The sequence below is a fragment of the Vipera berus genome (assembly GCF_964194415.1).
Source record: "Vipera berus genome assembly, chromosome: 1".
Taxonomy (NCBI): domain Eukaryota; kingdom Metazoa; phylum Chordata; class Lepidosauria; order Squamata; family Viperidae; genus Vipera; species Vipera berus.
Window position 1 is genome coordinate 343,103,167 of NC_138202.1, and position 27,783 is coordinate 343,130,949.

The 27,783-nt window shown below is 43.1% G+C and overlaps 1 protein-coding gene across 3 annotated transcripts; it reads right to left on the reverse strand.

The window, feature by feature from the left end:
• Positions 1-505: 505 nt before the first annotated feature.
• SSC4D (scavenger receptor cysteine rich family member with 4 domains) lies at positions 506-14,745 on the reverse strand. 3 transcript variants are annotated; one of them, XM_081312837.1, is made up of 7 exons: positions 14,456-14,745; positions 11,564-11,647; positions 9,951-10,028; positions 5,658-5,969; positions 4,722-4,799; positions 3,234-3,569; positions 506-1,185 (listed from the first exon to the last, which is right to left on the reverse strand). In XM_081312837.1, the coding sequence occupies exons 1-6, from the start codon at positions 14,634-14,636 to the stop codon at positions 3,253-3,255; spliced, it is 1,050 nt and encodes a 349-aa protein (XP_081168963.1). In that variant the 5' UTR covers positions 14,637-14,745; the 3' UTR covers positions 506-1,185; positions 3,234-3,252. The 3 variants fall into 3 exon arrangements, with proteins under 3 accessions (XP_081168963.1, XP_081168962.1, XP_081168961.1); XM_081312836.1 differs by having other exon boundaries at positions 3,239-3,569; positions 5,658-5,972; XM_081312835.1 differs by having other exon boundaries at positions 5,658-5,972.
• Between the last annotated feature and the right edge of the window lie 13,038 nt (positions 14,746-27,783).

Below are 27,783 nucleotides of genomic sequence, written 5' to 3' on the forward strand. Positions count from 1 at the left end.
AACCTAAGTAACAAGTAGCCAAGCATGCTGAGCCTAGAGCTCAGTGTGTTATCCAAAACATCTCGGGATTCTCTGTTCTTCCTTCTTAGTTCCTCCTCCTGAAACCAAGCTATCCTGGACAACCCTTAAAATGCAAGATGCTAAAAGCCAAACTCTAATCACCTTGGCTTAGGGACGCGGTGGCTCAGTGGGTTAGGATCCTGAGCTTGCCGATCAGAAGGTCGGCAGTTTGGCGGGTCGAATCCCGAGTGCCGTGTAACAGAGTGAGCGCCTGTTACTTGTCCCAGCTTCTGCCAACCTAGCAGTTCGAAAGCACGTAAAAATGCAAGTAGAAAAATAGGGACCACTACAGTGGGAAGGTAACAGCGTTCCGTGCGCCTTTGGCATCTAGTCATGCCGGCCACATGACCACGGAGACATTCACGGACAAGCGCTGGCTCTGGCTTTGAAACGGAGATGAGCACCAGCCCCTAGAGTAGGAAACGAGTAGCATGCATGTGCGGGGGAACCTTTACCTTTATTAAATATCACACCTGAAACATATTTTTGTCCAGAAGCATGATGAAGACGCATTTGTCCTGAGGAGCCACCATAAAAACCAGAACACCAAAAGAAGAAACCCTACGTTCTGGCGGGGGGGAGAACCTATTATCAAAATGACAGACTAGAAATACATTATATGCTGGGGTAAAAGATTTCTGGAGATCTGCCCTGGATCTGTCCAAAGTGTCTTGTGTGGGGACTTGCTCTGAAAAATACACTACATCTGGTTCATAAACTAACTGCACACTGAGATGGTCATGCTTCAGATTTAACTTGAATATGATGCTTTGGGGTATGAAGGAATGAGAACACAGCACTTGTCTGCGACCTTTTTAAAGTAGCTATATCTTTTTCCAAGGTCACATGGTAGGCAAAAGGATAGCCATGCAATTCCAGGAAAAGACATGGGTGCTTTAAAGTGCTGCAGGCAAATGCTATATCTGTACTCCTATAGCTTCTGAAGCAACTTTTTGGAATCAAATTTGAAGTGATGCAGAGCCCAGGTATAGAGATGTATGTGCAGGAGATCACATGGACAAAAGTCACTGAGAAGACGCCACTCCAGTATGAAGACTTTGGTCATGCACTGAGAAAGTTCAGTTTCTTAAAGGTGGTACAGAGCTGGAAGTCTACGAATTTCATCTGAAAAAACAAAAACAAAAACAAAATACAGCTTTAACCAACTCTGGTTTGATACATCTAATACCAAAACAACTTAAGAAACCTTTTAAAATATGGCTGCATTACTCATCCTATTAAGCCATGAGGTGTTCTGACTTAGTAGGTTAAATCTGTGGGGGTGCAAAGCGGATGCATTCCACCTCATCTTTGGGTTTTGCACAGTGAAAGTAACACACTCTGGGAAAAGTCAAGATAAGTCCTTGATTGTCACAGTGATGGTCTTCCTGCCTTAAAGAAAATGAGTTCATGAAGCTTTGTTGGGTGAACTTTACCACCACAGCAGCAGCCCAGCTCGAATGAGGGCACCTCGACATAGCACAGAGATGCTTCATGGGGATGTGGACTTCAAGAGTCATTGCAAAGCACCCTATGAAGCGTTGACTCCTCCAGTTTTAAAAGGAGGAGGAGACTGATGGAACTTTTGGCTTACTTCCCATAATACTCTATGGCAGGGGTAGGCAACCTTGGCTCTTTTATGACTTGTGGACTTCAGCTCCCAGAATTCTGGGTATTGAAGTCCACAAGTCATAAAACAGCCAAGGTTGCCTACCCCTGCCATAGAGTAACATGGGAAGTAAGCCAAAAGTTCCATTAGTCTCCTCCTCCTTTTAAAACTGGAGGAGTCAAGGCTTCATAGGTTATGAAACTTTGGCATAATGTTCTTTGCTTATGTTAGTGTGTGATGCACCACCCTCCACAGAAGAAGGAAAGGTAAAATTTGTAAGAAGATGAGCACACAGCAGCCTCCAGATTTTGATCCCCTCGCAGACCCTCCTACTGAAATTTAAATCTATTCACTATAGCTCAACAATAGATTTTTACCTGTCACAATGGTTTATTCAACAAATTAGGGCTCAAACGTTTGTTTTGGCTTGGGAATGCTGACTGAATCCAGCCATCCTGGTTAATAAAAGTGTCATTTCAGGTTTTATATGATATGTGAAGGCAATCAGTTGAAGCTTAGAGAACAAAGCATGGCTTAATATATTGTGGGAACCCAGCCATTGACTCTGATGGCTAACAATATAAGGAAAGCATTGGAAATTCTCCAGACTACTTTTGCATCTGCAGTAACTCAATCATGGGTATTCTGAGGATTCTAATCAGTTACTCTGTACATGGAAATATTATTGCTAATTATCATGGTTCCAGTTACCAAATGCCAAAAACAGGGCATGCTAGACTTCTTAAACTTGACGCTTTTCAAATTATTTTTTGGTTTATTAATTTTTTATGCTGCCCATCTCCCCTATAAAGTAACTTTGGGTGGCATAAAAATTACTTGATGATTACTTCCATGATCCCCATCAAGCCTTATTTGGGATTATGAAAGTGATAGTCCACCAAATTTTAGGATTGCCAGATTTGGGAAGATTATTCTACACAAGCACAAGTAACCAGTATGAAGAAGAGCAGCTTTGCAGATCAGACCAAAGAGCCCATTGAGTGATTGGCAATATCCTTTTGAGAAGCCCAATATAAAATACAAAGATAATAGCTTTTGCCCCAAATCAATTGGTACTCAGAGACAGACACTTCTGAAGAAAAAAATATCCATTTAGAAATCACGACTAAGAGATATAGATTAAATTCATCTCCCGCATGAATGACTCTAGTCAACTTCAGAATATTTTATTCGCCAGTTCTTTCACTTCACCGGGAATTTTACATCTGTATTAGTCCTCGATTTAAAACAGTTCTTATAATTACCGTTTGAAGTTACAGCAGCATTGGAAAAAGTGACTTGTGACCGTTTTTCACACTTACGACCGTTGCAGCATCCCCATGGTCACATGATCAAAATTCAGATGCTTGGCAACCGGCTCCTATTTATGACGGTTGCAGTATCCTGGGATCATGTGTTCCTTTTTGGGGGGTGACCTTCTGACAAGCCAAAGTCAATGGGGGAGCCAGATTCACTTAACAGCCATGTTATTAAATTGGCAACTGCCGTGTGTTTTAACTTAACAGCTGTGGCAAGAAAGGTTGTAAAATGGGCCAAAACTCACTTAACTGTCTCTCTTAGCATCACAGCAGGTGGCAGAGGGCACCAGCGTCTTCCGAGTGGTCGCAGTTGTGCACATTCCAGCGGATATGAGAGCAACGCAGAAGAGACACCTCGTCCCCTTTGCACTTGAGGTTGTCCAGGAAAATGTATCCTTTGCCTTGGCCGTACTGGGCTTCTCCAAAGGCCGCTAAGGCACCTCCACAGCCAAGCTGCCGGCATACCACTTTCACGTCCTTGAGATCCCACGCATCGTCACACACCGTCCCCCACTGAGACAGGTAAAACATCTCCACTCGGCCTTCACAGCGATGGCTGCCATTGACCAGCCGCAGAAAACCTAAACGGTGATTGAGGGCAGGATGAAAGACATGAAAAACACAGTGTCGTAACGTCTGTGTGGAGATTCTCAATCATCCAGGTCATGGTTGCCCTAAAGGTGCTTTTTTCCAAAAGGCGACTTTTTTTCCCCCCTTTGAAAGCATTTCGCTTCTCATGAGAAGCGAAGCATTTTCAAAGGGGGAAAAAAAACCAAGAAAGTCCAGTTGCCTTTTCGAAAAAGCACCTTTGGGGCACAGTGTCCTAACAATGGACAAAAGCGGAAGTTTCCTTTCGAATCTGCAGCTTAAAATCTATGCATGCTCGAAGTTACTCCAAAAAGGAGGTAATCCAGCGCAGCTCTACATATGGCCATCAGAACCCAGCAACCCATATTCACGTGCCATGTTTGGATAAGTTACAACTTTTGTCAGTGCATGAGTGCATGGCTTAGCATGTTGTATAGACTTAAGCCATTAGATCAGATGACCAGGCTGAGAGACCTAAGACACCTAAGTCCAGCCCCCCATGAATTCTGTGGACTCCTACCTAGGACCAATTTGCCTTGACTATTAGTAGTTCAGATTCTTGTGTATAGGTGCATGAAAGAAACTAATGGTACTTTTGAACCCTATCCCAAATCCTGGTTTCTTGCACCTGATGGTGGTTCAGCATCAAATAGCTTAATTCAGCAACCAAATTATACCGCTTGGTTGCAGGCAGCCACTATCCCGCAAGAAAAGCCATCATAGTTCTATAGTTGAATAATAAGTACAGTTGTGTAAAAAAAAAAATCTTCCTTTTGCTGGTCTGGAATATGCCACCGTTCACGTCCCAAAGGTACTTTTCTAAAAGGCAACTGGGCTTTCTTGGTTTTTTTCCCCTTGAAAACGTTTCACTTCTCATCCAAGAAGCTTCTTAGGAAATGTTTTCAAGGGAAAAAACTAAGAAAGTCCAGTGGCCTTTTGGAAAATAAATGACCTAGATAGAAGATTGAGAATCTCTATAAATGTCCCACCATTCACTTTACTGGATGGACTCTCACCCCATCCAGAACATTTTCTTCCTGGGTCCTTTTTCTAAATAACATGCACAATTTTACACACTGTAATTTCCCCCCCACCCCCAAGCTAAGAGCATCACATGCTAAGAGCAACTAGGGGTCTCTACATACCATCTTTGGGACGAGTAGTGGTTGAGGTTGTGGTAGCAAAAGTGTCTTCTTGCGAGGAAGCTCCCGATTCTTCTGCACCTGGGATCCAGGAAAAAGGCTTAGGGGCGCAGACTGGCAAAGAGGAACATCACAAGTGCATGTTCAACTAGTCAATCTTGAGATATGGTTCTCTGTTTTTAAGGGCATGTTTTAGCCCAGTCTTACTTAGGGCTGGTGTCCAGTGCATCAGCAGATATCTCTTCTAGACCTCCCACGCTCCCACCTTGCCTGGGTGTTTTTTTTTGAGAAAAAACTTTTTAATTCAAAAGTAACAATAAACTGGAAGCAGACCAAGCAAATCTGTAAACTCCAGCACCACTCTGGTCTCTGCCCAAGCGCCCTAGTCTTTCTCCAAAAGTAAGAAGAGAGAATGGCTGCAGCTGCTTTGTTCTGTAGCCCACTGGTCCAGAAAAAAAAATAATCAAAGGTAAAACTGAAGCAACAGGAAATACTCTCAAGTAGATGAGCTGCTTGGAGCAACTTAGCAGTTTGCTTTGGTAAATGACTGTTTTGTAATTGGTCATAGTAATCAAGAAAATGTTTTGGGAATCAGTGAAAAAGGAGTACTCATAATATGGTCTGAAAATTTCACCTGTGTTAGAAGAGGTTGTCTACCTGTGAACTGAGCATTTACATTTTCCTGACCAGCAAACTAAAGGGAAGTACATGCCATATCTTTCCAGAGAGAAAGCTGAAATGGGGTTTGCAGTCCACTTCGTACACACACACGCACACACACACACACTCTCTCTCTCTCTCACACACACACACCCATTTTGCAGGGAGTTGAGCAAAGAGTAATGTGTGCATGTATATACACTCTGCATGTATATACACTTCTGAAGCGGCTAATAGGAGGGGTCAATCATAATGAATCTTGATACTTGCATCTCTCACCTCTGCAGATGACGCCAGCATCTTCGTGATGCCCGCAATTATGTTGTCCCCATCCCAGGTTAAAGCAGTCTGTCAGATCAGTCTCTGTGCCAATGCAATCCACGTTGTCCAGAAGGACGGGCCCACTGCCGTAGCCAAAGTAGCCCAGCACGGTAGCCCCAATGGCTGTGCCACAGCCCAGTTGGCGGCACACTACCTGAGCGTTGGGGTAATCCCAGTCATCGTCACAAACGGTCCCCCAGAGGTCCCCATAAAGGACTTCCACTCGACCTTGGCAGCTGCTGTTCCCATTCGCCAGGCGTATGCCGCCACCTGCTGGTCAGAGTGGGAGAAAGAAAAGGCTAAGGCTGACATCAAAAATGACAACCTTCAGAGTTGCAGTTAATTTGGAACTTTGCAAAAAAAAAGAAAAGAAATAAAAAATCCACTCAGCATGGCTTTTATAGAGGAACCAATTTCTCTCATTTCAGGCTCTAGAAATACTTTGGTGGTCACAAATTTCAGTTTTGTGTAGATCTCCTTGTGGAAGAGCAGACTGCTTGGACAAAATTGCAGGCACCTGAGCTGTCTTCTCCCCCCTCTCCCCCCACTTGAGCCTCTCTCCCAGCATCAGCAGAGTTAAATAAATAAACAAAGCTGCAACCCTGACATAGCTGGGAGCGGAGACAGGGGTCTTGGAGCTCTACTACACCCACCAGCAAACAGAGCATCTAATGAACACCGGGAGTTTTTCCTTCAGAAGAAATGGGGGAAGAGAGGTATATCAACCTAGCAAGACAAAGCCCAAAGTTAAAAAAAAGGTGCAAGAACATGCTGGTCATTAACAGAAAAAGAAGAAGAAATTTCAGAGAGAAGGGACTTAAGATAGAACAGACTTAAGAAAGAAACATCAATGCAGACCAATAGTTGTACAGAGCATAGTATGAAGAGCATAGACTGCTAATAGCAATATAATAAGTCAATAGCAATACTATGAACTGTAGTAATTGTCATGGAAAGAATACAGACTTAATAGTGATAGAGCAGAATAGAGAAAGCACTCAAATATCACTTCTATGTTTCTTGATTTCATGGACAAGTTCATGTAATTTTCTTAGCAACAATAAATAAATAATTTGCCACTGTCGTCTCTCAAGATTCCCATCCCCAGTGGCTTCCATCCAAATATTAATAGGTCTGTATGTGACCCTGTTTATTTTTATTAGGCTCTGTCGAGATCTCTTAGGTGCTACGGTCAAAGTAGCCTGTTTCAAGTTGAACTCAACTTCTGGTAGCTCCATGGATGTGTCCATGTAGCTATATATTACTATTAAAGTTGGCACTGTGCAGCATTCAGATGTATTTGAATTTGAACTCCCATTTACCATGGTCAAATCAATGGTGATATTGCTAGAAAGCGACATAATGCCTATCCATTATCTAAAGGCAAGAATGACAACACGTGGCCACAAGGGCACGAAGGTGATTGTAATGGGCAGAACAGGAGGAACAGCAGCAATCCAGGTAATAGCCAAATGAAAGAACTCTCGAGTCCAGAGAGAAAGATTGTGGGGGGGAAGGAAAATGTAAAGGGAGTCAGGACATCTTTCTGTCCTTCAAAAGGATAAAGGTAAAGGTAAAGGTAAAGGTTCCCCCGCACATGCGTGCTAGTCATTTCCAACTCTAGGGGCCAGTGCTCATCTCCGTTTCAAAGCCGAAGAGCCAGCGCTTGTCCGAGGACGTCTCTGTGGTCAGGTGGCCAGCATGACTAGACACCAAAGGCACACGGAGCGCTGTTACCTTCCCACCGTAGTGGTCCCTATTTTTCTACTTGCATTTTTACGTGCTTTCGAACTGCTAGGTTGGCAGAAGCTAGGACGAGTAACAGGCGCTCACTCTGTTACGCAGCACTCGGGATTCGATCCACCAAACTGCCGACCTTCTGATCGACAAGCTAAGTGTCCTAATCCACTGAGCCACCGCGTCCCTAATTCAAAAGGATAGCTCCCCCCAAAATTGAATAGAATGGGAACATATATACCGTATTTTCCGGCGTATAAGACGACTGGGCGTATAAGACGACCCCCGACTTTTGAGAAGATTTTCAAGATTTTTCGTCTTATACGCTGGAAAATACTTACATGCCAGTTGCCAAGTGTCCGACACAAGCCCGATTCAGCCCCGTCTGATGCAGATGGTGCAAAGCCTCCCTTTTGAAGCCCAAAGGGGCTTTTCCTTCCACCCACCCTTTGGAATAAACGCAAGAGCTGCGTTCACACGACGCGCTCTTCCAGGCCAGACTCTGCAAACGGCACGCCAGAAGCCGCAACCACTGTGGGAACTTCGAGTCCCCGCCTTTCAGCAGCCTGCACGGCTGAGCGCAATCTGGCTTTGAGAGTACATTTGCAGACGGAGCAGCCGCTGCGTCTGGAGCCAAGCCCTGCCCAGGAGGCGGTCGGCCAGGCAGGCCCGGTAGACGCGCTGGATAGCCGGGCTTGGGGCGGCCATGCCGAGGCCGGCTGGCGAGGGCCGCTGCTTGGTCTGTGGGCGAGAGGGGCACCAGGCCGCCAAGTACCGCTGTCCAGACTGCCGGGAGAGATAGCGGGTAGCAGGGCGTGCTCTGCTTATGCTCAGATGCTGCTTGGGCGAGGGGGAGGGGCTTCCTGCCGCTCCCGGGGTCTGGCGTTTGCAAGGGGGAGGGGAAGGGGCTTAGAGGCTCTTGGGGGTGGAAAGGGAGAGTCACGTTGGAGGGGGGACTGGACTAAGGAGGCTTGAAGTTGCTTTGCAAGAACGGGGGCGCTCGATTGATTTATGTACTATTTTCCGGCGTATAAGACGACTGGGCGTATAAGACGACCCCCCAACTTTTGAGAAGATTTTCATGGGTTAAAAAGTCGTCTTATACGCCGGAAAATACGGTATTTGGTGTGGTTGAGAAGCTGGCAAAAAAACCAAGTTTGAAAAATGTGGATCCAATTTAGTCTCCTGTAGGAGAAACACCTGGGCAACAGCTTGAAATGCCGCTCCCTGCTCTTCCCAAAGACCCCTTCCCATCTCCTTCCTGGTCCCATAATCGAGAGCGAAACAAATGAAGCCCACCCTGTGCTTCCTGAGGCACGGATACACACGAACACACACAGAGATACAATACAAGAGAAGAGTAGAAGCATAAACACAGTGTGTTACTTCATTATACAGGTAAAAAAAAAAAAGATTGCCTCTGCTGACCACTGCTAGTAAAGGGATTGGAAAGAACTTCAGCAGCCCTCTTCTGTCCACTTTCCTGGGCTTATTCATATTGCCAAAGCCAGGGGTAAGCAACCTTGGCTCTTTTATGACTCGTGGACTCCAACTCCCAGAATTCCTGAGCCAGCTATGCTATGCTGGCTGAGGAATTCTGGGAGTTGAAGTTCACGAGTCATAAAAGAGCCAAGGTTGCCTACCCCTGGCCAAAGCCAATACCAGAACTTTTCCTGCATGGTTTTCTACCACCTGTCATTCCATCTGATGAAAGAGAATTTGCTTTTGGGATTTCTTTCAAAGAAGGGGATTTTACTCGTTTTCAACCTATTTAGTTAGTAGGTGGCAGAAGTGTTATTTTTCACTGCAGAACGATCTCACAAAAGTCTGCTGGGAGCGGGGGAGGGGGGGACAAAAAAGATGACAGCTGTGACAGCATGATTGAAACCCCACCCTTTTTTTTCTACATCTGCTCAGCCCATAAAAAGGGGGTAGAGCTTCATTTGCCATCTTAGAATCGTAGAATTATAGAGTTGAAAAGGACCTTGGAGGTCTTCCAAGTCCAACCCTCTCCCCAAAAGAGGAGTCCTCATACTATCTTGGACAAATGGTGATCAAGACTTTTCTTGAAAACCTCCAGTGATGGAGTACCCACAATTCTACGAAATGTTCCACTGATTAAAAGTTCTCACTGTCAGGATTTCCCTGCTTATTTCCAGCCTGGATCTCCCTCTGACAAGCTTCCACTCATCGCTTCTTGTCTTGCCCTATCTTGTCTCCTATTCTTATTCTACCTGCCTTGATTTTATTAACCCTTCCTTCCCCATAGATGCCCCAGCCGGGTTTCTTTGCTTTAATTCTCTCACCATGAGTGAACTCTTCCTCTTGGGTAGAAAAACAATTGGAGAACTTTTTATTTTTCCAGGATGAATCACACAGGGTTGTTTGTTTGTTTTTGGCACAGAAATGTGATAGAAAATTAAAAGGGCCATTTGTGACTAGTTCAGACCAATACTATAATATTTGCATAGCATCTGGGGCTTGTTTCTAGGTACAAAGGGTATAAAAACTTACTTCTTTTTTCCAAGAGAAGAAGGGCTGAAGTCATCGCCATCTCGGTTTCAGAGGTGGACTGGATTTTATCCTCGGTAACTGCAAAGGCATTCAATTGTGAGAACATTCCCATCCTGATGTCTATGTGAAATGAATGTTAGGAAGATGGGCTATTCTCTGTTGTTTATAGAATCACAGAATTGGAAAAAAAGACGATCTAATATCTCATCTCATGAAGAAAATCCAGAACTACAGTAGCTCTCTAGCCTCTGTTTAAAAACTTACACTGAGGAGGTTCAGCTGGTGGGCAAGGCAGCTGGATCCATGATCAAATGCAAGGATATTATTAAAATCCCCATTTTCTTGAGTTTAATCCCTTTCTCTGAGTTTAAATTATCAGACTCCTACCTACTGACAATGGGAATTATTGGGTTCATTACTATCTAAACAGATCAATACAATGGAATACGTATCTCCTCTTAATGGTTGCTTCTCCAGACCTGGGGTTCCCCAATTCCTTCAATCTTGCCCCTTTTGAAACTTGAGTTCCAAATCTCGTACTACTTCACGTCATCCAGTCTAAGCCCTTTCCACTTTTCAATATTCTTCTGAAATTTTGATAGCCGGAACGGATAATGATTTTCTAAGCATTGCCTTAGCAAAGATTAGATCACTGGGTTCCCAATAGGCCCCTGGAGTTGTGTCTCAATCTTTAGGGATGAACATCTGAGATTTGCTACTACTTGATCACTCTTGAAACGCCTTCTCTGAAATGGTAATATTGTCCCTAATGTGGACATAGCTCCAATGCAAAAACGACAACAAAAACAAACCTTGACCCTCTAGCCCAGACATGTCAAACTCACGACGTCACATGATGTTACACAACGTATCGGGACAGTTTTGCCATTGCCGGCAATGGGGTGGGCGGGGCTTCCAGATGACGCATCCGGCCTGCGGGCCGGCAGTTAGACACTCCTACTCTAGCCCTAAAACCCAAACACTGAAGCTACTGTGCTCATACACAGTATTACCCAGAAGTTGGAGGCGGGTCACAGTTCCTTCCAAACTGCCACCAAATTATTTATTTTATTTATTTTAATTCCATTTATATCCCGCCCTTCTCCGAAGACTCAGGGCGGCTTACAAGCTTAGCAGTAGCCTTCATTCTATGTATATGCCTGCTTATTAGGGCTTTCACAACACACCCCAAGCGGCATTATTACAAAGTCAGCTTAATTGCCCCCAACAATAAAAAAAAAAATTAAAATGGCAGCCATGACCATATTTCCAAAGCCACCAACTTTTTAAAACCATCCCTGCAGAAACCCCTGGTTCTCTTTACTTCTTGGAATGTAACTGTCGGTAGTCTGCTCAGAGGTCAAATGTGGCCCTGGGTCTAAGAGTTATCCTTCCTGTAATCAGCCTGTTCCCTTTTTTCAGTACACCACTGGCCTAGTTTTGGTAGCCTTCCTCAATATGGTGTCCAGGTATATTGTTCTAAAGCTTCTTCCTCCCCCAGCATGGGAAGACACAAGACCCACGTTGTAAGAGTTTGATAGGGCTCACATTCCCTCCCCTCAAATTCTGAGATTTATGGAGAGTGAAATTATAGACAACATGGCCCCTCTTACCTGTGACTGTGTCGGTAAATGATTCTTTGGAGTTCTCTACCACTAATGTAGTGATTGGCATGATGGTGGTGGTTGTCCCTAGCCCTGTTGAAACACAACGATAAGAAAGGTTGGCCATGCCAAGTCAATGGGCCAGCGACAGATTTCCAACTTATCTGCTGAAGAGTTAGTGCCATCAATCAATTTCTGGTGAACTATATTTTGCTCATTAAAAATATTAAATGAAAAGCAATTGATGGGCACTTCAATTATTTCTAATAATTCTAACAATAAGGACAAAGGCAAAGAATGATCCTGAAGGTTGGTGTCCTTGAACCTAGCTTCTGGAAATTTTATAACAGAACTCTATGCATGCCGAACAAAATTATTCAAATCTTATCACATCTTAGCCTAGCATGTTGGGTGAATCCAGTTGTGTGATCACTGCCTGGCTCATTATGTCATGTGAATCCAGAAAATTGTGTTAATTGAATACAACATTGCTAATTATGGGAAACTCTCTGGTGAGAACACATCCAGTGCCATTTCTATGCCTATTCAAGACACACAGTTTTTTTGACTCACCTGACTTGACATGATCTGAGATCTTGACAGTTCAAGGGCTGCTATTCCTTATTCCTACTTTGTCTGTGACTAAGGTCTGGCATGGAAGCCTTATCTAGATCTAACTAACTTTTTTAGAAGTAGTAAAAGAACTTCCTCATCTTAGAAGGCAATAACCAAAAATGAGGGTTTTTTTCCTATTGTTGCACTCCATCTCTAGAATTTTCTTCTTTCAAGGATGCCCTGGACAAGCTCCATGTTTCCATTTTCATCCTATGTTAAAATCTTTTCATTTTTCCAGAGCAATGTTCTCCAAACAGGTACCCTCCAAATGAGTTGGGATTGTCAGTCCTAGAATTCCCAAACCTAATGAGCTGAAATAACAATGGCAAAGTCTCCCACCAAGGAGGAAGCACTACCATGTTTCCCCCACCCCCCAATTTTTTTTTGCCTCCAAAAGTGGTACCAAGTCTTATTTTCAGGTGGGGGTGGAGGGTGTCTTTTCTACTCACCTCCAGCACCGACAGCCCCACTCATCAGGCCCACTTCTTCTGCAGCCAAAGAAGCAGCTTCATTCTGCAGCTGAGAATGGAGTTCAGGCCTGTATTTCACAGTCAGGCCTTTCCAGAAGGCCTAACTGTGAAATGCAGGCCTGGGGATGCCACAGAAGAAGTGGGCCAACGAGGAGAGGCCTGGCTGCATGGTAAGTGGGTGCGGGGCACGTGGGGCAGTTCCACATCCCCATCGCCACCCTAGCTTGATTTTTATGTGTATGCCTCACCCCAAAATTAGGGCTTATTTTTGGGGTAGGGCTTATATTCAAGGTGCTGGTGATGACCTATAAAGCCCTAAATGGCGAGGGTCTGGGATATTTGAGGGAACACCTGCTGCCAGCATCAAGTTCCCTTCGTCCAGTGCGCTCCCACAGGGAGGGTCTCCTCAGGGTGCCGCCGGTTAAAGACTGCCGGCGGGTAACACCCAAGGGTAGGGCCTTCTCAGTGGGTGCGCCTGCCCTGTGGAACCAGCTGCCCATGGAGCTTAGGACTGCCCCCAACCTCCGTTCATTCCGCCGGGACCTGAAGACCTGGCTCTTCGAGCTCTCTGGCCCAGGCTGAGAATATTTTTAATTTTAATTTTAACTGGGTTTTAATTTTCTCAGGGTTCTATTTAATCTCTTTTAATTTGTTTTAACGTTTGTAGTGACTGTTTTTTTTTAAATGCCCTGTAAACCGCCCTGAGTCCTTCGGGAAAGGGCGGTATATAAATCTAAATAAAATAAAAATAAAATAAATAAATATTAGGCCCACCCCCCAAAATCAAGCTAGGGCTTATTTTAGGGGGTAGGTCTTACTTTTGGGGAAACACAGTACATAGCTTTAGTGTCTCATAGTTGCATTAGTTCCAGTTACGAATTCTGTTTCCACACTGATTCATGTTGGGAGACTCAAAGGACATTTGAGCTTCTTTGAGCTTTCCCCTTATACCAAAGCTGCATTCACACGATACTTTAAAATACAAAGAAAAGTTCTCAAGGATACATATGCTGCCATCTTAATCTGATCTTGTGGCTCAGGACATGTTACAGGTAGTCCTTGGCTTACAACAGTTCATTTAATGACCGTTCAAAGTTACAAGGGCACTGAAAAAAGTGCCTTGTGATCATTTTTCACACTTACAACCCTTGTAGCATCCCCATGGCCACATGAGCAAAATTCGGACAGTTGGCAACTGACTTATATTTATGACTGTTGCTGTGACCCGGGGTTATGCGAATCATCTTTTGCGACCTTCTGACAAGCAAAGTCAACGGGGAAGCCAGATTCACTTAACAACTGTGGCAAGAAAGGTTGTAAACTGGGGCAAAACTCACTTAAGAAAATGTTTCACAGAATGTAGCGACAGAAATTTTGGACTCAATTTTTGGTCATAAGTTGAGGATTACCAGTACTGGACACTTTGGGAGGTATAAAAAAATCAGAACTAAAATCTACTTACGTTCCTATTTCAGCTTCCATTGGTGATAGCCTGGTCTCTCCCCCACCCCACCCCACCCCCACTCCCCTTAAAACATTTCACTCAACATCAAGGTTAAGAGCTTCTGACCTTGAACTCCCTGTTTTAATTAAAAAGAGCAGTTCCAAGGTTAAAGTATTCTGCTTCCGGGTAAGGCCATTTGTAGTACATTTACAACAGTCATCCAAAGAAGAGAACAGAATCTTGCAAGTTTGGTCATGTTAACAGTTTGCACACCCCTTCTTTTATATTGCTAAAGTTCAAAATCTCTCTGCACAAACAAGAGAGACCTGGGAACTGCCTAGATGGCTGAGATGTCTTTTCCAATTTGCTCACCAGAGCAGATGACCCCAGCATCCTCATGGTGACCACAGTTATGGATGCCCCAACCCAGGCTGAAACAGGCTGAGAGTTGTGGCTCGTTTCCATCGCAATTCACATTATCTAGGAGGATCCGCCCGGTGCCGAAGCCAAAGTAGGCGTTGGTCCTGTAGGCCACTGCACGACCACAGTCCATCTGCTTGCATACGACATTGGCGTCACGTAGCTCCCATTCATCATCACACACAGTGCCCCAGTTTCCTTTGTAGAATATCTCCACTCGGCCTTGGCAGGCGTTAGCCCCATTCACCAGCCGGATTCTCCCATCACCTGAAAGAGACCAGAGGATCATCTAACCATCTGCCTTGCTGTGTTTATCGATTTTGAGAACAAGAATGAGTTCTTCTTACAGAAAGAGGCAGAGATGCCTACTAAAAAGAAACCAAGAAGACCTGGGGGAAAAAAACATTATTAAGGGGCCACTATAAGGGACACGGTGGCTCAGTGGGTTAGGACGCTGAGCTTGTCGATCAAATGGTTGGCAGTTTGGCGGGTCGAATCCTGAGTGCCGCGTAACAGAGTGAGCGCCTGTTACTTGTCCCAGCTTCTGCCAACCTAGCAGTTCGAAAGCACATAAAAAATGCAAGTAGAAAAATAGCGACCACTATTACGCAATGTTTCACTTTTCTCCTCTGCCATCATTGACTTTTTCCAATAAGAAAAAGGAACCAAACAAAAAAAGCCAGTAGCAATGAATGGAAGAATTGATCATCTGAACTCTCTGGTCCTGTGCTATAAAATTCCATGAACAAAGCAGAGAATTGCAATGGCTATTCAGTACCTGTAGTAAAAAGTTGTTACGGTTACCAGACACCACTCTATCCAAGCCTAACATAAATATCTGACATAAATGAGTACTTTTGCCCAGCTTCTATTTTCCTCCCGTTCAGATGCTCTCCATCATATGCTACATTATATTCTAAGGTCCTTGAGACAAATATCCTTTCCTTCCTTTTCCAAGATATATGCTTGCAAAAATAAATAAGCAAGCCAGCTAAAGATTTTTTTATTAAATCTAGAAAGCACTTACTTTTCTTATCTTTTAATGTGACTGCGGTTGTTTTGCTGGCAGGGTCTTTTGCTGATTGTGTGGGTAGCAGTTCTAAAAAGACAGACAAAATTGATGCAAGAAAATCAAGAAAACCATAGAATAATTATATCAACATCACAGGCTTTGCGTCCTCCCCCATCTTCTTTGTATATGCAGGCCCTATAACTTTTATTTTAAATTATAGTAGGTCAACTTGATGGATTTAACCAGCCTTCCCAAACTTGTGCCCTCCAAATATATTTCAAGAACCTCTAGTCTTAGAACATCTGAAAGACACCAATTGGGGAAGATTGATGGGGAAAAAAACATTTAAAAAAAAGCTCAGCCACATGCTCCCCTTAGAAATAATATTTAAACCATAGGCAATGTTGCTATTATTATTTATTCTGGTGACATCCAGACTTTTAATTTATATATCTGGCATTTCAGGGGTAGATAATGTGATGCTCATATCACATATTGCCTGGAGATACATCTCAAGGTGCCACCTATCCCTCCCTCTCTGAAAAAAAATCATCTTACTGTCGTCACTTCTCCAAAATAGATATTGACCGCTAGATGTAGAAGGATTCTTCATTTTGAATTCCTTTCCTTGTCTGAAAAACTTTCTTTGTAACCTACTTCCTCTTTCATCACTTCCTTCATCTCCCAGTTCATCCTTTTCTCTTCTCTCTCTGACCTGTGCAGATCAGATGCTGTGCTTATAAAAGGGACGCTTAGCTGTAGGCAGTACTTGAGTAATTGAGGCTGCCTTACTGCCATCTGTGTGTATGCACACATATGCCTTAAAAGTCAGTTTTTGACTCTTGGCAATTGGATGAGCCTTTGCAGCTTGCTTGGCAAGGTTTTTCAGAAATGGTTTGCCATTGATTTGTGCTTTAGATTGTAAGCCGCCCTGAGTCTTCGGAGAAGGGCGGGATATAAATGGGATTAAAATAAATAAAAAAAATAAATTGTCTCTTTCCCAAGGCTGGGAGGAAGTGACTGATCTGTCTGCTGTTACTAGCTGGATGACTTCAACCACTACACCAAACTGGTTCTCCTTAGCACACACACACAAAGCTTACTATTATGTTTCTTTCACATAAGCACCAGACTCAAGGATATTTTCTTATAAAAGTTATACTCACATCAGTGTTTCTCTTTACATGCAATCCCCCCAACAAATTGTGCTGTTTCTTCAAACGTTGCCTGCCCAATACTCTGCCAGCTGTTCTGATCAGTTTAGTCAGTCCTGATCGCCTTTTGCACTACAACTGTTTCTGATCCACACAAAGCAGCTGTTTAAAAATGCTCTGAAGACAGGATTCTCTTTTGCTTCTAAAGCTACTATTACTCAGCCACTCTTTTAATCAAGGCTTCCTCACTTTTTTTTATCCATTAATTGATGAAAGCCCAGACAGAACCAGCTGTACTTTCTTTAATGAAGACACTATAGCATGTTTAGTCTTACTTTAGAGCGGGGGTGTCAAACTGTCGGCCCATGGGCCGGATGCATCATGCCGAAACTGCGCCCACCCCATTGCCGGCAATGGAAAAAAAGTCATGATACGTCGTGACACGTCATGTGACGTTGCGCGTTGGACACCCCTGCTTTAGAGCAAAATACAGGAGATTGATAGCATCTTTTCTGACTTAACAACTTTTATTAAAAGGCATAAACATTCCTAAGCTGCAGAATATATGTTTTAATGACATTTGATACTTGCAAAATATGCTACCAAATTCTTCCTGATTCTAAATGAGGGTGCAAGTCCTACTTTAAATGTTCCCTTTCATGAGGTGATAAGGAAAATACTGTATTTAGAGGGCCAAACATTTCTTGATTTCTTGAAACTGCAAAAATCACCAAGTTTTTCATTGGCGAAAGAGCACAAAGCTGACGGCACACGCTGTCAACTCTCTCTGCCACTTCCAGCCTTGAAAGGAGCAGAGGATTATCTGTTGCAGATCTGGTTTAAAGAGATATAGATCAGATTCATATAATACACTACTAAGCCAAAATGAAATCCACATTATGGCATAGTGCAATGTATGATGTTTCTGGTGACAACAAAGATAAAGGTAGTCCTCAACTTAAAACCATTTGTTTAGGTTTGAAGTTACTGTGACATTGAAAAAAATGACTTATGACTAGTTCTTTCTACCGTTGCAGCATTCCCACTGTCATGTGATCAAAATTTGGATGCTTGGCAACTGGCGTGTATTTCCAATGGTTGAAATGGCCTGGGGACATGTGTCCCATTTGCAACCTTTCCAGCCTGCTTCCTATAAACAAAGTCAATGGAGGAAGCTGGATTTGCTTAACCGTGTGATTCACTTAACAACCATAGAAAAAAATAAAAAGATTGTAAAATCAGGGTGACTCACTTAACAATCAACTTGCTCACCAACAAAAATTCTGGTCCCAATTGTTGTAGGTCGAGAACCACCTATATTCCCCTTCAAGGGAGTTATATTACAGCCTCTACTTGTTGTGGCTTTCAAATATGACTTGAATAATCTGTAATTTCTGGATTTATGTTTTAATTATTGTTCTATTTCTACTGGATTACACCCGGTGGGGAAGGACTTTAGGAAGCCCAAAATAGAGGTTGGTAGGCTGTATGTGGCCTCTGACTATGCATGTTGCAACTCGCTTAGCAGAACCAAATGAAGACAGAAGAGAAGGCTCAAATCTCATTCAGGTATGGAGTTTGCCTGGATAACTTTGGGCTAAGGATTATTTCTCAGTCTAAAATGTTGATTCTTTCAGTCTGTTTCAAAAAAAAGGAAGAGGACTCTATACAGGTAGTCCTGTATGATGATAGGTATGTGCTGGATGATAGGCCTGGGAAGTCTATTTATGAATGCATAGAAAGTGGTTATTTTCCTTTTTAACTGTTAAGCTTTGTTTTAAGTCATTCCTACCCTGCAGAAATTACAAAAAAAACACAACAGGTAGTCCTCAGCTTATGACCATGATTGAGCCCAAAATTTCTTTTGCTAAGCGAGACAGTTAAGTGAATTTTGCCCCATTCTATGACCTTTCTTGCCACAGCTGTTAAGTGAATCACTGCAGTTGTTACGCTAGTAACACGATTGTTAGCTGAATCTGCCTTCCCCGTTGACTTTGCTTGTCAGAAGGTCACAAAAGGCAATCAGATGACCCCGGGGACACGGCCACTGTCACAAATATCAACTAGTTGCTAAGCATCTGAATTTTGATCGCATCCCATGGGGATGCTGCGACGGTCGTAAGGGTGAAAAACAGTCATAAGTCACTTCTTTCAGTGCCGTGCTTAACTTGGAATGGTCATGAAACGAACTGTTGTAAGTCGAAGACTGCCTGTATTCGCACCATGAACTCCTGAAGGAAAGACAGTTCTGACCTACCACAAATGCTCAATCAATAAACAAACAAATCAGGTTGGAGGGTCCACTTTGATACCAGTCCCCTCCCCACCACCACTGCAATCCACCAGGCCCAAACCTTTGTACCGTTACACATGACGGCCACATCTTCATAGTGGTAGCAGTTGTGGATGCCCCATCCATGGCTGCTGCACTCACTGAGGGCTGCCTCTCTGCCTTTGCAGTCCACATTGTCTAGAAAAATGGGCCCTTGCCCTCTGCCAAAAGAGAGGGCGGGTGGCATGGCGATGGCACGGCTACAACCGAGTTGGCGGCACACCACGTTGGCATCCACAATGTCCCAGTCGTCGTCACACACGGTGCCCCAGGTATTGTTGTAGAAGATCTCCACCCGTCCCTGGCACCGGGTGCGTCCATTGACTAGCCGTACCTCTGGAAGAAAAGAGGGGAAAGCTACTGTCTTGAACAAGTCAAGACGACTTCAGTGGGGCAGGAACAGCTTCACCATGGCTGGTGAGCAACTAATGTAGGGTCAGGCAAATCATCTGGGGCTAATTTTACATATTGGAATTCAAAGCCCCAAAGGTGCACTGGGTTGGCTTAAAAAGTAAGTAGGGCTAAGATAAAAAATTAATTTAATTTAAATAAATAATATTAAAGCCTGGGAACAAAATTCTACCATGGAACTTCCCAATCTCAAAATGGGCCATTCTGAGTCTTCTGAAAGTAGCTGGACATCAAAACAAATTTCTGGGTTGGAATATTCTGTGACAGGATATTTTGCATACCCTATTTATGAAATACAGTTGATATAATTATTCTCTGCATGCTGAAAGTTTCTTCCTTTTGAGTCCATTCAACTAGTTCTACCAAGAGCAGCTCATGATTTTTGAGGCATCCACTGAAATCTTTCAGGGTGGTCATTCAAGAATGTTAGGGATTATACTGCATCCTGAGGCATTACTGGAATAAGGGAAAGTAAATCTGCTAGAATGAAAAGGTATCTAATATAGCTATGGCCCATTAAAACTGCAAATTCTTCTTGGACTCAACCCACCAAGGGAAAGGATTACTACGGTGGCTGCTAGGATTAGAGCCATCAACCCCCAAACTTTGTGGATCACTGTTTCTTCCGGTGAACTATCAGAGTTCCACAGACAGGGTGTCTATGGAGATTCTCAGTCATCCAGGTCATGGTTGTCCCAAAGGTGCTTTATTCAAAAGGCAACTGGCCTTTTTTTGTTTTTCCTTGAAGACGTTTCGCTTCTCATCCAAGAAGCTTCTTCAGCTCTGACTGAATGGTATAGAATTGAATCCTTTCACTCTCCACCATTCAGTCAGAACTGAAGAAGCTTTTGGGATGAGAAGCAAAAAGTCTTCAAGGAAAAACAAAAAAAAGTCCAGTTGCCTTTGAAAAAAACCCCTTTGGGACTACAGATGGAATATTTCAATAAGTGATAGTTTCTCTGGCTTGGTCTAACCATCCAGACTTCTGAGGCATGCTCTCTGGCTCTCATCTTGCAACTGTGATTTCTTAGTCTCACATATAATTTTTAGTTTCAGCTTGATGGTCTTCTACATTCAACTTGTCTCTTGAAGCATTCTATCAGCTGGCCTTGGGTCTGGGCCTCTACAATTGTCCAACCTCGAGGGGATCTGTCAACCAGGAGGAAAATATCCAGCATGTTCTGGTGCCCAACCATACCTTAAAGTACAAATTCTTGAAAACAATTGAGGATCATTGGCTCCTGTTTTTATGCCCCGCTGTTAGCAATGACACTTAGACTTATATACTGTTTCATGGTGCTTTACAGCCCTTTCTAAGAAGTTGTTTACAGAGTCAGCACGTTGCCCCCACAATTCAGGTCCTCATATTACCGACCTCGGAAGGATGGAAGGCTGAGTCAACCTTGACCAGGTCAGAATCTAACCAGGCTGTGGGTAAAGTTAACCAGCAATACTGCATTCTAACCACTCTACCAGTCCAGCTGTTATTGCTGGCACTACCATGATACCTAGCAAATACCTGCTAACTTTAGGTGTACATTATGTCCATTATGATTTAGTTGGGCTCAGATGCAATGAACCATCACTTTTTTTGCTAAGAGTCAATTCTCACTAAGGTAATCAAGTTGAATGTTACAGGAGATTGTTTTCTATCTGAAGAGCTTTCTATTCTAAGCCCAGTTTCAAGATGAAGAGCCATAAGAAGGCTATTTTAACACCTGTTTATCAGACTGAGTTTTAACTGTACAAGTCAAGCATTTACTTTGATGAAATATGTTTCAGTTTGAATTGTTGTAACTCTTTCCTAATTGGCATCTAGCATTTATTCATTTGATCAAAATTCCTGAGCTTCCAACAAAACCCATACAGTGCATTCTTCAGTTAGAAATGGACAAAATGTAGTTGAATGATTATGCAACATCAAGTTATGCTGAATTTTAGCGACTGCATTGGTAGATTGGCAGGTCTTAACATGGAATTTATTGATAAAAGTTGCCTATGAAATCTAATAAGGACCCTTAAAATAGGTAGAGGGGAAATGGAACATACACACACACACACACACACACAGAGAGAGAGAGAGAGAGAGAGAGAGAGAGAGAGAGAGAGAGAGAAAGAGAGAGAGAGAGAGAGAGAGACAACCAGCAAAACTGGAGAGTCTCAGGTTGCAAATATTAAAATAGAAAGTTTGGTAGTTTGCCCTTCAGGAAAGCAGGAAGAAAATCAGCTGTTCCAAGAATGATGCTGTAGGAAACAAAGCTGGAAAGAGATGATAGTGATGCTAAAGCAGCACAAAGGCCAGATATGGAAGAGCCTTAAAATTCTATATGCATCTCCATATAACACAGTCTCACCTGGAATGGTCATCGGTGCAGCCCCAGTGCTGCCAGCTGCAAAAAAATAATAATAATATAAGTTCATGCAAAATTCAATTATATCCCCATTTCAGGAATTAAACCTGGACATCCTTCTCCATCTGTTGACTTTCAGGTGTGCTGAGACTTACAACAGGCTGTATAACCATTTGTCTAAAATTCTTTATCAAATTTTCCACCAAGCAGTTTACAGGCTTGGAGGTCCCTTCCAACTCTAGGATTCTAATGACTCACATTCCAGAATCCCCATCCTTGTAGGATGATAGGAAATTCAGGGACCTGTTAATCTCAACACAGTGGAAAGCAACAAGATTGGTTGGGACCTCTGGAGCTGAAATCCACAAATCTATGTAAGTGCGGGTGTTTGTATGTAGATCTTTGGTCATTCAGGTTTTCCCCCACATAGAATTGGAGGTATCAGGGCAACGTTTCGACACAATCTCATCTGTCATCCTCAGGCTGGTGACTTCAGCTTCGTTCTTCTGCTCCTTGGTGGAGCAGTGGGCTAATGCCTCCTTAAGTAACACCAGCTGCCTGCAATTAGTGCAGGTTCGCATCCCACCAGGCTCAAGGTTGACTAAGCCTTCCATCCTTCCGAGATAGGTAAAATGAGGACCCAGATTGTTGGGGGCAATAAGCTGACTTTGTAATAATGCTGCTTGAGGGAGGGGGGGCAAAAGCCCTAATAAGCAGGCATATACATAGAATGAAGGCTATTGCTAAGCACATTGATTTGTGCTTCTTAGATTGTAAGCCGCCCTGAGTCTTCGGAGAAGGGCGGAATATAAATGGGATTAAAAAAAAAAAAACTTAAAAACTACCTTGCTTAGCAATGAACTGAACAGAATAAGAGAGTTGGAAGGGACCTTGGAGGTCTTCTAGTCCAACCCCTTGCTCAGGCGGGAAACCCTATACCATTTCAGATAAATGGTTGTCCAATCTCTTCTTTAAAAACCTCCAGGACTGGAGCACCCACAACTTATGGAGGCAAGTTGTTCCACTAGTTAATTGTTTCTAATTGCCAGCAAATTAGTCCTTAGTTCTAGGTTGCTTCTCTCCTTGATTAGTTTCCATCTGTTGCTTCTTGTCCTGCCTTCAGGTGCTTTGGAGAGTAGCTTGACTCCCTCTTCTTTGTGGCAACCCCTGAGATATGGGAACACCGCTATCATGTCCTCCCTTGTCCTTCTCCTCATTAAACTAGACTTACCCAATTCCAGCAACCGTTCTTTATACTGTATGTTTGCTCTTCTCTGCACTCTTTCTAGAGTCTCAACATCTTCTTTATATAGTGGTGGCCAAAACTGGATGCAATATTCTGGAAATTCTGGTCCAAATTGCAGTCATAAGTCAAGGATTACCTGCATTTGTCCATTTACAATCATCTGTATGCTAATTTCATAACTATAGGTGGCCTACTAAGAAGCAGCGGAGGAAGAAAAGGAGGGGGAGGGACTACTCACCTGTTAGTAAAAGGAAGAAGAATGGAGCCAGTGTTGGCAGGGTCAGTAAGGCAGGTGGTACCCAGAGTCCTGGCTTCTGATCTTCCTTCCTGTAACCTGGCCAAGGTCCAAAGTTCATTTCTGCTTCTTGCAGGATTAAGTGGAAGATTTTCGATGTTCTCCCGAGGGACGTCTGCCAAGCCACACCAGGAAGAGGGAAAGACAGTGCCGAGGCAACCATCTCTCATCATGTAAAAGACATGAAACTTGGCATGGTAGAGAAACGGATGAAGGTTGTATTTTAATGCAAATTAGCTCCATTTAATTTCCTTATACACCAGCATTCCCCAACCTGGAGTTCCTCCCCCCCCCCCACCTTTTGTCAGTTTCTGAGAATCACGGGTGGTATGGCAGTGATGTGGCGTGACATCACTGAGAGTGGGACTCAATGCACCAATTTTTACTCAATAAAAATAACCTACTTCTGCAATTCCAACAGTTCAAAAAAGTTATGGAGCAATCTCTGGGACGGTGAAAACTGCTGGGACGGTTGCTCTAAGCCAGTGTTTCTCAGTACTTTTAAGATGTGTGAAGTTCAGCTCCCAGAATCCCCTAGCCAGCATGGCTGGCTGAGGGATTCTGGAGTTGAAATCCATACATCTTTAAATGGCTAAGGTTGGGAAAGACTGCTCTAACCCTAAAGCTGCCCATCTCCCCTTACCCTCTTAGCCTCCATAATCCAGCCTCAAAAGGACTATTTGAGATAGAATGGAGAAAAAAAACACATCTCCCCCCCCACCCCCCTGCGGACCTACAATTTCACTCTCACACACTTTTCTCCATTCTTGAGTGCTGCACACCAGCAGACAAATGGCATCTGGGAATGAAAAACAATCTTGCTCCATCGGGGTGTGTGTGTGTGTTTGAATGCTCTATTCATCCCTCATGCTGCCGACGCTCCTTTGCAAATAATGTCGACTTTTGTCCTGTGGGGCCCTTACCTACTTTCCCTCTCCCGCTGGCCACTGAGAAAGACTGAGCGATGGCAGATGAATCGGCCTCAAGCCAGCAGCGTGAACCTGTCCTGGCTTAAGGAAAGTGTGTGGCTTGGCCTCAGGTTATTCTTCACCCGACAACCCCCCCCCCCCACACACACACATACCCCTTTTCAGAATTGGAACAGGAGAAGAAGCATCTCCACCTTGCCAATTCCGTGATCTGCATATTTCACCCGTTTTCGAAGGGACCAATTTTGGAATCTTTCAATTTGTACATCTTTACATACTGTACAGGCACATCTTTTAAAGTACAGGTAGTCCGCGACTTGTAACCATTTGTTTACTGTTGTTTGAACTTATAATGGCAGTAAAAATGTGACTTACGACTGGGCCTCACGCTTATGACTGTCGCAGCATCCCCACAACTACATGGTCAAAATTCAGGTCCTTGCCAACCAGTGTCCCAGGGTCACATGAAAGCCATTTGTGACCTTCCCAGCCAGTTTTGACAGGCAAAGTCAACTAGGGAAGCCAGGATTATTTAATAACTGCATAATTCACTTAACAAAGGCAGTAACCACGGCAATTCTTGTCTGAGATGGTGTAGGTTCTCCTGCTTGAGTAGGGGGCTGGACTAGAAGACTTCCAAGGACCCTTCCAACTCTATTCTATAATAATAATAAAAACGGTTTAAAATTGGGTGTGACTCATTTAACAATCCAGATCCTGAAGTTGAAACTCAAATACTTTGGCCACCTAATGAGAAGGAAGGACTCACTGGAGAAGAGCCTAATGCTGGGAAAGATTGAGGGCAAGAGAAGAAGGAAATGACAGACAATGAGGTGGCTGGATGGAATCACTGAAGCAGTAGGCGTGAGCTTAAATGGACTCCAGAAGATGGTAGAGGACAGGAAGGCCTGGAGGAACGTTGTCCATGGGTTCACGGTGGGTCAGACATGACTTCGCAACTAACAACAACAACAACCTTTAACAATCATCTTGCTTAGCAATGGAAAGTCTGGCCCTAATTGTGGTCACAAGTCAAGGACTACCTGTATGTACATTTTGCAATTCACTTTCATGCATTTCTTGCAATGGTGTATTGATGATGGCCAACTCTAGTAACTCTAGGCTTTCTGCAAGTTTTGACAGACATTATTTTGTTAAATGTTCTAGGTTCCCTGAGGATGGGCTCCAGCACGTGTCCGAAACCTCAGAGCACTAAACCTCTGGTCCCGGTGACCAACTCCGATTGGAAGCTGCAATAAAACAATAGTTGCAAATATTTTATAGAATAACAGAATTATAGAATTGGAAAGGACCCTACAGATCATGGAGACCAAGACTCTGCAACAAGCTGGAAAACCATAGCAATCTCTACAGTATTTGGCTGCTTTCCTCAGAATGAGAAGAGCAGCATAGTGACTTGATAACACAAGCTCCACCTCTTTGTGGTATCTGTGTGTATGAGACATCACAATGCCCATACAAAAGGGATGGAATTTGCATCACAATGACACAACGCTGCTTTCATTGATCTGATTCCTCTTGTTCCCTGGGGGACACCAGTGATAATCAATTAAACCATACTTGAGAGATAACCATCTAAAGGTTCCTAAAAAATAATTAAAACAACCAGAAATTGAGAAGACACCATTTCTGTAGCTTAGTGTTTCTCAACCTTAGCAATTTTAAGAATGCTTGGACTTAGCCAGATTCTTAGGCAAATTAAGTAGAAGAAGCACCTGCCAGAAATATACAGACCTGAATTATATTTCAGGCATCTGATGTCTTCTCTTTCCCCCTTTCTGCCTTTCTGTTTTGTGCTACAGCAGGAAGGATAAAAAGTCTACAAATCTAACAAGGCTTCAAACTCCATTACTGTATGGTTACCTCAGGAAAGATAAGAATGAAATCTTTAGAAGCCCTGAAGTTTCTGTCCTCTGTGACTGAGATTTAATACTCAGATTTCTTTATTCACCCTTTTTTTCTGGTTTGTGACATGCCCTTTAGTTGGTAAGCCTAACATCTGATTTTTAATAGGCCACTCCAAAGGTCTTTTTTTCAAGTAAAAGATAGGGTGATAAAAATGCTATTCATACATCAATGGGGACCTAAGTATTTAAGAACATGTTTAATGTCTAAGGAGATTCTCAGTCACCCAGGTCATAGTTGTCCCAAAGGTGCTTTTTCAAAAGGCAACTGGACTTTGATTTTTTGTTTTTTTTTATTGGAAAAACACTTTTGAGATAAGAACACGTTTCTGTGAAGAGACTCTCTTTTCTTCGTTAAACTGATTCTGTTGCAATGAATTTGTTATTTAATCTGTAGACTCAGATTTTGGAGAACCACACAATTACAGTTTTTGGTTATTAACAAACAGCCTAGCAAAACTGACTTCTAGTTCAAGTTTGCCACCTGATAGAGGAAGTTATCTTTGGACCCTGTGCTGCTGAATAATGACAGATCCATGTGCATCTGTTTTCACCCACGTTGGCTACATAATTAGCAGGTAAATGGCGTAGCTCTAGAATTTCTGGGTGAACGTGATTGTTTGGGTTTTTAATTCCTTGGTTTTAGACTAGATTTTAACTTGCCGTGTTTCCTTGGTTCATGGAAGATGCTAAACGTTGTGATAGAACATCGTATGATTTGTTTTTGTCTCAGTGTGTAGCGTGAACTTTGCTAAGGTGCTTTGTAATCTGCTAATAAATAATTTAGTTTGCTGTGTGACAACCCAGTCAACTGTGTCTTATTAAGTCAATCTAGGTTTAAGTGACAAGAGTGTGATTCTCTGATATTGCCTGATTTTTGACCCTTCTGCAATTTTTAAAACCCTCTAAATCATGGGACTCTTCTAAACAGCTTTGTGGGATTTAGGTGAATTACTAATCCAATCCTGAGTAGATAATTTGAAATGAGCATGTGTCTGTATATACGTATATAGAATAGAATAGAGCTGGAAGGGACCTTGGAGGTCTTCTAGTCCAGCTCCCTGCTCAAGCAGGAGAACCTATACCATTTCAGACAAGAAATGTACACACGTATGTACAGACACACACATATACAGCATACATCCACACATAAGGATTTCAAAACCCATCTAGCACAGGCATGTCAAACTCACTGTGTCACGTGACATTGCGCAACGTATCGTGACTTTTTCCCCATTGGCGGCAATGGGGTGGGCATGGTTTCAGTATGATGGATCCAGCCCGCGGGTCAGCAGTTTGACGTGCCTGATCTAGCGGGATTTGAACCCCAATCATTTCTATTGTTTGCAGGTAATGGGGATGGTAAGAATGGTAGCTGTGATGTAATTAAGCATTTAAGCATAATTCACAATTAAGCATTCAATCTTTCTGCTCCATTTCAAAATGTAGGCAAATGCTCAATTCTCCCTATTCAGAAAGGGAGGAGTACTAGCAGTTTAAAAAATAGATTTAGTCTACTGTGACTCACAACTAATCAAATACAAGTGTATATAAACATCTAGAGATGATCTCACCTTCAAGATTCATAGATCCAGCCCTTCACTCTTGCCTCATAAGGTTTGACT